This window comes from Gopherus flavomarginatus, chromosome 17 (assembly GCF_025201925.1).
Source record: "Gopherus flavomarginatus isolate rGopFla2 chromosome 17, rGopFla2.mat.asm, whole genome shotgun sequence".
NCBI classification, from domain to species: domain Eukaryota; kingdom Metazoa; phylum Chordata; order Testudines; family Testudinidae; genus Gopherus; species Gopherus flavomarginatus.
This window is the reverse complement of record NC_066633.1, coordinates 13,179,201-13,190,532: the sequence shown is the minus strand read 5'-3', so window position 1 is coordinate 13,190,532 and position 11,332 is coordinate 13,179,201. Positions and strand designations below refer to the sequence as shown.

The 11,332-nt window shown below is 44.5% G+C and overlaps 1 protein-coding gene across 4 annotated transcripts in view; it reads right to left on the bottom strand.

The window, feature by feature from the left end:
• Positions 1-2,071: 2,071 nt before the first annotated feature.
• DNM1 (dynamin 1) overlaps positions 2,072-11,332 on the bottom strand; it is a 112,191-nt gene continuing 102,930 nt past the window's right edge. For 3 of the 4 annotated variants that reach the window (XM_050927095.1, XM_050927097.1, XM_050927098.1), the window contains one exon: positions 2,072-4,090. In XM_050927095.1, coding sequence (XP_050783052.1) covers positions 4,018-4,090 — 73 coding nt within the window. In that variant the 3' untranslated portion in view covers positions 2,072-4,017. Of the gene's footprint in view, positions 4,091-9,123; positions 9,161-11,332 lie in introns of all 4 variants that reach the window. The other variant, XM_050927099.1, reaches the window with a different exon arrangement.

Sequence of the window (11,332 nt, the reverse complement as noted above, 5' to 3'; positions counted from 1 at the left end):
GGCAGTATGATTCCAAGAGTGGCTACATGCATTTACTGATTTTTTTTTTTTTATTGTTCCCTGATAACTCGGAGGATGTTGATGTGCAATTGATTTTACACAGAAAGAACAAGCCTGCACATGGGTAATCCAGTATTGGCAGATGACAGTGGAGCACACCCTATGAAAGCTCTTTTGAACATGACTTCAGAAGCGTAGCTCCAATGCCAGTGTTTGTACCCTACATGTCTTCAGACAATCATAGCCTTTTGAAGTGTTTTGAGTTGGAGCATGAGCCTTGAATTAAAATGGCTCAGTGCGTGGTATAAACAGCACTAGCGTTGACCTTAGTTGGAGTGGTTTCTTATCCAGTTCATGTTGCAACAAGCTCACTGGACCTATCTGAGCCAACGTAGTTTGGTGACAAGATCCAGCATCATTAACTTGGATAAACCACTTAACAAAGTGGTTTGATGCCCCATATTAATACTATGTGAATCCTCACATTTGCTCAGGACAACTGGGTCCAATAGTTCAGTCTCTGAAATACCATTTGTTAAAGGAGCAGTATATTCTCCATCATTGTCACCAACGTTCTCTGATTTGTCACAGATTCATATTGTGATGCTTTGTTTTATCATAAATTAGGTTAATCTGTAAGGATTACATTGGTGCCAGGATGTCAGTGCTGAGTCAGATTAACCTACAGCAGTGGTTTTCAATCTATTTAGCATTGTGGGCCACATCTCTGTGTTATGTGGGTTGCATCCACACAATATACATACTACCTGTATGGCCTAGCAGATGTCACATGGGCCACAGCTTGTGCTGATTGGGCCGCAAGTTGAGCACTGACCTACAGGGACTTGGGAACCTTGACATCCACTTGATGGTATCAGAATGTCCACACAAAATTCAGCCAACCTGCGGGCCTCAGTTGGGCATTGATGGGGCAAGGACCAAAGTGCTGAACAGGCTGATTCTGGGGACCTAGAATCCTTAGTGGGGATTTGGGGATTTTGACATATCAATCAGGCTGGGGCCTCAATACTGAATCTGTTGACCTTGAAGGAGCTGGGGACGGCAGCACTACATCTGTGGTGCTGGGACTTCAGCACCAAATAGATCAGCCTGGAAAAATCCTGGGCCCATGGCACTACATCATCAGATCTGGGACCTCAGTGCTGACCTAAAGAGACACAGGGACCTCAGCACCATGTTGACAGTGCCAGAATCTTGGCACCAAATTAGATTGAAACAGAGGAGAGTGGGAACCTCAGCACGGCCTGTCATCAGGTGCCTGCTGGCACCAGAACCTTGGTGCTGGGCTTACCCAGACAAAGTTGGGGAAATGGATGTCACTTAAGTGGGGCACAATGCCACTTAAGCGCTAGTTGATGTCTGCAGTCCATGCTGGCCTTACCCAGTGCCAGATGTAGCTGACTGGGCCTAAGAAGCCGCCTGCATCAGTAGAGGTGTGTTAGGCTCCTGCAAGTCATCCAGGATATCTGTGCCGGATGGTACCATTTCTTCTTTATTCTTCAAACTGAAGAAACAGTCCACTCTGCTAATCTAACCTGTTAAAAAAGCGCCCCAAAGGGCAGTATTAAAAGGAAAACAATGAGGACAGCATCAAGGCCACTGCACCTTCAATGATTAAAAAGGAACTGAAAGGCAGTTAGGGACACTCCCTCAGAATCGGACAACTGGCCCTAACAGACACTGCTCACTAGAAAAATTCTGCAGCTCCGCGCCAGGCCATTATATCTTACAAGTGGGACTAGGCAGAGGCCACTTTAAGAACAGGCAGTTCAGGGTGTGGTGTTCTTAAAAATGTACGCTGCATGCCTGGGCATTAAATGAATGCCTCTGCTTTATTTTCTTGTGAAGAGGACTTGCTTCAGTGTTCTTGACACTTTCTTTGTGTAGCTTGGTGCCACACCTTTCCCCCCCACCCCCCAGGTGGTAGCATCTGAGTGATGCTGTGTGTGTGTAGTTTGTAAAGCTCTTTGAGATGAAAGGTTAAATTAAAATTAAACAAAGCCTGTTCACGCCCAGAGAGTGTGTTTTATTCTACTTGTGGAGCCCATCATTATACAGAAATTATAGTTTATTTCAACCAATAAGCAAGAGTGACAGGTAGATCACAAACTGCATCACAGCTACTACCAGCACTGAGATGGTTCACCCACAAGTCGGGCAATACAATAACGCAACTGTACACAGCCGAGAATTTAACAATCAGCTCAAAAACTCCATGTCAGGATTCGGTTAATTCGTTGGGTTTGTGGGTGTGGAATATATATATTCCTATGTAAGTATTTGCTAAAGTCCACATAGAAGCACAAATGGCTTAAAACATCCGACATATATATAATTTGATTTTATATATATATATATATTTATAGATATTTATATAATAGGATATGTTTCTCATTACTACAATATACTTGTTTTAATTCCTTTAAGCAACTGGGAGGAAAAAAACAATTTCACTAGAGTCACATCTGATATGTGTATGTCACAAACTACAACAGAACAAGCCATGTGTGAGATGAGTCAGACCATTCCAGGACAGAACAGCTAAGAGGCAGGCAAAGATTCTCAGAGGGAGCAAGGCTACATTTCAAATGGTGGTTTTGGACTCTCTGGGCGGGAGGGACTGGCCTTGCCTGGCCTGCTGGAATTTAAAGAGAGACAAAAGAAAAAGAAGGAAAAGAAAGGGAAAGAGGGAGGGGGGGAAAAAGCATTAAAACAATAATTAAAACACAGAAAGGAACTGGCATCAGAACCTCAGGCAAAGTGGATCCACAACAGAAATCAAAACCAACAGTACTGGAATAAGAGAACTTAAATCTGAATCAGGGCTGGTTTAAAGCCTGGAGAGTGAATGCTCCTTTTTTGCTTCAGCAGAGCCAAAACATCTGAGGTGCACAGGCTCAATCAACTTCTTAACACTTTTTTTTTCTTTCCTTTTTACATATACAACATTAAAACAAAATACCCAAATTGTTAAGAAGATGAGTCGTCTGCAGTGATTACAAGTTTCCTGAAACGTACCATCCACATGCAAGAAGAAAAGGTTACCATAATCACCACGCTATCCAAAAATATACTGAACAAGAAATGTGCTTATTTGAAGTAGAGATATTTGCAATAAAACATTACTTAGCGAACTCCCTGAAAACTTCTGCTTGTCCATTTGCAAAGGGGGAGCATCATACCTATTCCCCCTCAGTTTCTGGAAAGTCAGTTGCAGGCAGTGATGTGACACAGCTGCTGGCAGAGGCCAGTGGCTCTCCATCAGCAGTATTTCCTCAGCTACTATGGAGAGCTGAGGGCAGGTAGATCCATCTGCTCCATGCACTCTGAGGTGTGTGTATATGTGCTATCTCAGACTTCATTCTAGAAGGATTACACTGCTCAGTAAAGCTCCCCTCATCTTGATCTCCCTGCCTCGCTTTGAAGTGAGGTTGATTGCATTGTTCCCAACAATATATGAATGATTGCACCTTAATTCAAACCCATACGCTGGACATTTCACCTCTGTTACCAATAATGTCTCACATTTTGACAGTATCACTTATTATTCTTCTGAGTTGCGCTTTGTCTTCTTAACTACAACATAAGAAAATAGCTACAGAGCTACAGATTAGTTCAAGGTGTTGAGACACTACAACTAGCCAATGCAGGCAGGACACATTGTTCAGGCTAGATCAGCCAGGTGGAGCATTTGGCTGGGCAGCTTCCATTTGGGGTTAAAGATGCCCCCGCAGCTGATCACTCCAAGGAGCCTGTGTCCTTCAAGGTCCCATGCCACTGAATGGGGACTACTCTATGCTCACAAAGCAATACAGAACGCACAAGAGAAGACGAAGAGGACCTCAATCACTAGCTTGCATTTTACAACACACCAGGAGGGGGCAGTGGAAGGTGAAGGGGTGGGATGGATGAGGAGTGAATGTGCCTGTGGAGGGTGGTGTGGGGCAGAGAAGCCGCGGGTACGGCGCTCATCACCAGCTGTCTACAGGCCTTGGGTTATAAATCTAAGAGGGACGGTTCAGCTGGTCGGATTATGGTGGGTCGAGTAGGTGAGGCAGGGCCCTTCCTGCTGTGAAAAAGCAGAAGAAAACAAAAACGAGAAGAGAACACACACCGTGGTTAGCATGGCAGTCACAGTCACAATCACACATGCTTCTCCACCTCATTGGAGCCAGTGGGCAGCACCAAAGAAAGGGGACCTCAGTTTGGGGAAACAGGCTACCCACAGCATGAGCAGGAGTCCATGGAGAAGTCTTGCAATTTTAAAATCAGCTAAACACTGGCTCCTCTGGTCACTGTGGATCCCTAATAATAATGAGGAAGAATTAACTGCACAGCTATTATCCCCTTCCAGCTGGGAATCTCAAAGCACAAAGGCTAATTGCCAGCGACTGCACTGGCACCAGAATGAGAGTCGAGAAGCATGGACACGATAACAGTGACGCTACTATACCAAGCAAGTGAACGTCAATCACACAGTGTGGACAGTGTCCTCTGGGAGGCGCTGTCACAGAGGCTGCTGGCTGATTTGGAGAAGCGCCCTGCCCTTCCCGTGCACCAAGGCAGGTGACAGTCTGTAGAGTTCAGTTCTCAACGGCTAGGATCATCTTTGAGATTAGCTACCAAACTAAATTTGATCCTTTTGTTCGTATAGTCCTGGGACCCAACAAACATGACTCCCATTGACTTTAATAAAGGGAATTTGGCCCTTGCTATTTGTGACCTGATTTCTTAATATTGTTCCAGCGTTTCTATGCTGAAAGTGTTTCAATAAGTTGAATGGGCAACAATTTGGTCTAAGAAGGCACCAACTTCAGCATTACGAGATTGGCTTCCTGTAGGGGCCACAGTCCTTTTCTCTCATCTGGCTAAATGAAGAGGACGTCAGCTTGAAAATATAGGCTACAAGGAAAGAAGGAAGATTGTGCATAATCTAAACATAGAAATGGATAGACTTTTCTCTGTGAATGAAAACTGTTTGTATATTTTCATTTAAATGCTGCCCCTGCAATGTCTGCAACCCAAACCCAACAGCATCCTTTTAGTGCATGAGATCTGGAAAATGAAACTAATCAGCACAGGGCAAGACTAGTTTCATTGTCCAAGATGAATGAAATGCAAAGAGCAAACGAATAGGATGTGGTTGAGAGTAAATGAGATTGATATCTTTTTGTATGTTTTAATAGTCAGCGTTTGTATTGGTAACACACACAAGGAAATCTCACTGAATTTGCACTATGATAGTGTTACATTGATGTGAATCTGGATTCCCTGTGATCCATTTATGAAACAGAACCTGGCTACTGAAACTAAGGCCCTCTCTGTACACAGGTTTTTTGCATGCTCTAAATCGTTGCAAGCCCTGTTTTGTACAGGTACAAACTGCAATAAGTGTTTATTCAGTGTTGAACTATTGTAGCTACATTGATGTAGTTATACGGGTGTCAGAGTAGCAGCCATGTTAGTCTGTATCTGCAAAAAGAACAGGAGTACTTGTGGCGCCTTAGAGACTAACAAATTTATTTGAGCATAAGCTTTGGTGGGCTACAGCCCACTTCATCAGATGCATGCTGCATGAGACTAACAAATTTATTTGAGCATAAGCTTTGGTGGGCTACAGCCCACTTCATTGGATGCATGCTGCATGCAGCCAAGCATGCATCCGATGAAGTGGGCTGTAGCCCACCAAAGCTTATGCTCAAATAAATCTGTTAGTCTCTAAGGTACCACACGTACTCCTGTTCTTTATACGGGTGTGAATTTCTACAGTTTAAATAAGCAGTAAGTAGAACCAGAAACTTTCATTCCTAATGATCAGACATAATGCCAAATTCAGCCCTGGTGTAAACAGACATCTCCAGTGAAGCCCAGGGCATTACAACCACGTACAGCAGGGCTAAATTTGACCCTCTGTTTCCTGCCTGGGGCAATGTTAGGCCATGACTACACTACACTGACTGCAGCGGCATTGCTATGGCATTGCAGCTGTGCTGCTATAAGGTAGATGCTTCCTACATCAATGGAAGGGGTTTTTCCATTAATGTAAATAGCTGCCACTTCTCAGTGAGGTGGATTAAGAAGAATTCTTCTGTTGACCTAGCTTTGTCTACAGTGAGGGTTAGGTTGACATAATTACGTCTCTCAGGGCATGACATTTTTCACAGCCCTAAGCAACATAGGTCGATCTAATTTTTAGGTGTAGGTCAGGCTTACTGTACCACTTGAAGCTTTTTTTTAAAGAAATTGCTGAACATTGTGGTTTTTCTTTGACTCCGCAAATCCATCTATAATGTGAGAGAAGCCATCACTTCCCAGGCTGTCATGCACAAGTTGTTCTTCAAGTAAAGCAATATAAATGAAGGGACTGAGTTAACCTGAGAATAATTCAATACCCCTGCAAGGTAGTTAAATTGATACCTTTATACAGAGGAGGAAACTGAGTCAGAGAAGGGCCATCCCTTGGGGAGGTGAGGGTGTGGGGTATGGGCCTTCTTGATGCACTGAAGACCTGTGTGTTACCTGCTATAGTTGCTCACCTAAGGCCTTACTCAAAGCCCACTGAAGTCAATGGAAAGAGTCCCATTGACTTTAATGGGATCCAGAGCAAATCCTTAACTAGGTACTATTGCACCATGCCACCCATACTCTAAAGGGCATCTTTTCTAAAGCTCAGAGGTCAATTTGCATCTCATACGCTTAGATTCTCTTGCTGTTCTTACCAGATATAGACAGGAAAGAGGGATTGAAATCATTGGAGAGCAAATGATACAAGACACTCTGGCCCAGATGGGCCATACAACCCTACCAGAGTACACATAATTGAAAGGGTGACGGCAAAGAACATATAAAAAATACGCTTGTGTTCTTTGCTGATTGTGTACGATGTACAAAGATGGCCTCATGGAGGGTCTGGTTGTTGCTCTCTGCTTGTTTTGTTTTACTTTTTCGCAGATCTTGACTTCGCTCCTCTTTCCTAGAGGACTTTGGTGAGACCTTTAAAGGATCTGGATGCTGACATCATCAGAGGCTGAAAACTGCCTCCCAACAAGGGCCTCTCCCCATTGCCAATGTCTTCAGGAACAAGAGAGCAATCAAGTGCTGGGGGTTGGGAACAGCAGAGACCTTCATGAGTCTGTCATTATACACCACTAAATTGTGCTCCCTTGGTATCCACTGACAAAATTTCCACTGGCTACTATGGGAGTGGAATTTAGCCCTAAAATGAGCAAGAGGAGGCATAAACCAAACAATCATTTTGGTTGCTTTGCACTTTGCCTTTTAAACCCTATTCAAGCCTAGATCCTTATCATTTTGAGGACATCACAAAAATCAGGCTGAGAGGGGAAACACTTGGATTTATTTTCCTGACTGCAAAAAGTTGCTGCTATCTATAGTCAGGATCAAGAGGGTTACCCCCTAACACCACCACCATCCTACATTAGCTCTGATTTCCTTGGTGCTCTTTATGAACCAGACCAAGGGCAGAGAAAGCCTCATAACAGCGAGTCCCAGAACCAAGCACAGACAACACTCAACCCTCCTATCTGAGACCCTCTCCAGGATGGACATTTCTGCTAGGGCTTCTAAAGGTGGCTGCAGCAGGCAGTGACTGGGGAAAGCTGTTGCTCTGACATGTCTGTACTGATTCATCAGTGAGGAGGGCTGAGGATAAGAGCTGAAGCTCCTGAAGCAAAACATTTACCACTGAACAGTCACTGTGTTGGTTCTCTGTGTTGCAGCACATTTCAGCCCTCTGCCCAGCTATATGCAGCAGTAACACAGTCACCATTCACTATGAGACAGGAGCTGATTGTAAACTCTGAGGGCTTGACCCAGAGAGGCACTGAGCACCTGCAATTCCCTTTTACCTCAGTGGTAGCTGAAGGTGCTCTGTGCCTTGCATGATCAGGCCCAATGAATTCAATAGGAGCTGCAGTAGCTCAACACCTCTCAGAATCAGGCCCATCATATAAAAAGATATCGCATATAAGGACAAGAGTGGGCCTCACCAAACATATCTGTCCCACCCCATAATGTCCCAAAGCTGCTCCACTCTACCCTCTCTCCCTTTCTCTCATCAATAAGGGCCAGTGGATCTCAGGGACAGGTAGATTCCATTCAGGTCAACATCCTTCAAGTTACATCCTCCCTCCTTAGTATTTACTCAGATGGAAAGTTCAGCCCCTGAGCATAAGGCCAGCACAGTACACTATATACCTGGTGCTGGGCCACCTTGCTAATCTGGTGTTCAGCAAATATGCTGCTGCAAAGTGCAGGGGGAGAGCAAAAGAGAGAAGGAAAGACAGACAGAGGCCCTGGAGCACAGTGGTGAAGGTGGAACATGGATTGTTGCATACACCCCCTTTTCCATGGGAAGAGAGAGGGGACATTTGGATGGCAAAACAGGAGAACATGTAGGCTAGGGGATCAAGAAGAAAAAGGATGTTTATCTCTAACTGGGATCAGATGAAACGGGTGAATGGGGGAGCAATTAAGGGCAGGGTTACTCCATATTTGGGAGGACAGAAGTCACTGATGGTAATGTCCCAGAACCTTGCCCTCTCTTCCATGGAAACTAGATGAAGATGCAGGGACTACTTTGGGCAGACATGCTGAAATGTAAAACAAGAGTCTCAATCCACAGTTCCCCATCACAGTCTCTGGAGAGGCCATTAGAGCAGACAGAGAGATGGAAAAGACCTACAGTTCATTCAGTCCATCTCCCTGTCAGTGCAGGATTAAACAGGTTGAGAGAGACACGGCTCCCACCCTATCTCCCATGCTCTCGCCTCTCTCTCTCTCTTTCTCTCTCCTCACTCTGAACCCATACACTCAAGGGTGAGGTTTTCTTCTCTGATAATTTTCCATTTTTTTAAAACAGTTCCTGAGGCTTCTCCCAGCCTTCCCTCCTCCTGCAGCTCCAAGCAGCTGCTCCCTGATTGTCCAGTGTTCTGTTAAGACTCCTCCCTTTGTGGGTTGTTTGGACAAGGGGATCTGGTACAAGTAAAGTATCAGGTAGGAGAGGTGAGCAGCAGAGTGATGGGAATGGAGGAGGGGAGACACGCTGACTCATGCATCGCAGGGAGAGAGTGCAGAACATACCGTGGCTGCCAGTCCTCAGGGGTCACTGATAGTGATTCTGAAAGACAACATGAAATCAACATGGCAGTTCAGACAGTTCAAAGCAGAGGCCACAGAGACAGTCAGGAAGGTGAAACACACATACAGAGAATAAACAGACACTCTGTTTACAGGAGCACACCCTACACATTCACAGCCACCCCTACACAGGAAAGTGCACATCCCACACTTACGGACACACCTGTCCATACAGATGCATACATGCCAACAGAATTAAACATACACACCTAAACAAGAGTGCATGCATAGCTATACACACATTTCTGCACATGTAATAAAGATGTGCACACATCTATATAGGAGCATATGACCCTCACATGTGCACACAAAGAGGCATACAAACCCATAAGTACACTGTGATGTACACGCACACACACACACAGCTGCATTCACATACTCACTAGCATATTCACATGGACACACAAATAGGCTCTTATACGCACACACACACAAAGCTGAATCAACACTCAGACTCAAGACACATTGGAACATGCTCACATACTGATACAAGTGCCCAAGTGCATTAAAGTACATTCACATGTGCTTAAACAAACATGCTAGCAGGCACAGGTCTCAGGATTGGGCTGGCTGGATGTCATGCCATATTTGACTGGAGATCCAGGCTTTCTAGTGATATTGCAACACTAACTAATTTAACACATTTAATCAAAAGAAACAAAGGCCATGAGAAGTGGAAATCAGGAAGGCATAAAGTGCAGTTCTGGGTCTTGAGTACCAGTCAGGAGAGGAGGAAACAAGGACATAGCTTAATAGATTTTAAGGCCAGAAGAGACCATTTGATCATCTAGTCTGACCTCCTATATAACTCAAGCCATAGAATTTCATCCAGTTACCTTTGTACTGATCTCAATAACTTCTGTTCAACTAATGCACATCTTCTAGAAAGGCAGCTCTATTTGACGATGATTCTCCTTGACAACTTTTTGAAATCTGTCCATTAGCCAGTTCTTATCCATCTAGCATGTGCTTTATTGATATAATACAGTGCTAGTTTTATAATCAAAATCTCATGCTGCATAAGCCAAACTTATCTCACCAAGAAATGAAATCATATTTGTTTGACAAGACCCATTTTCCACAAATGAGAATTTTGTGCACAGATCATAGATGCTCAGAGCACATGGCCTTCATTGCATGGGCAGAGGCTTATGAGTTGTTTCTAATGTACAGTATTTAGAGAAATAGTTCCCAAGGGTACATGTAGCTGGCGAGTATGGACCTATACAGGAGACTGAAGAACCAACTGCTGAAGCTCCCCGGCCAGGGACATAATCGAAGGGAAAGGATCCTGCTTCTTTGAAGACTTCCTGTTCAAGAAAATGAACTGTGAGGTATTTGTGCAAGACAGCACCTGCATGAGTGAGTGTCTGTATATGTCTGTGGGTATATGGAGCAGAGAACACTCCAACATCACCAACCTTGAATCCAGATGTTCATACAAACCAGATGGAGATGAACACAAACATACATACAGCAGGTATATGCACACACATCCATGCAAGCACATGTACACATGCACAAATACACGCAAGCATACATGTCAGATCCCATTTTCTCCCTGTACCAACTCCCACAACAAGGCCCACTCATGCTGTAAAGGTAACAAGTTCCACTTCATACTCATATGGCATCCAGTGTAATCCATCCAGTGAGGGAAAGATGGGTATTAAAAGAAAAGCAACAATGGAGATGGTACCCGTTCACCCATGGCAGAAAGACCCAAGCCCAGGTGCCAGCAGGGAACTTTCTTATTCTATATACAGAAGAGAGAGAAAGGTTGCCATCTGAGTTCCCTGGTGAATGGAGAAACCTGAATGGCAAACAGGGTATAAGGCCATGGGAGGAGTCTATGAACAGCTGGAAGGATGGAGGAGTGGGGGAGAGAGATTGAGAGCGAGAGCGTGAGTGAGCATTGCTTCACCACACACTTTGGAACCACCCCATTCCCATCCAAACCATGGCAATGAGTCAGCACTGAACCATTTCCCCCCCTAGGGCCAGGGAGAGTGACCTGTTTAGTTAGACATTTCAAGTTTCCTTCCTCTAGTCCAATGTTGTTTTGTTCAGAACCTCTCTGCTCCACATAGAGGAAATAATCTATAAAAGCTTGTTACAAATGGGACAGGGGTTGCAATGTAGGCTGGGGCAG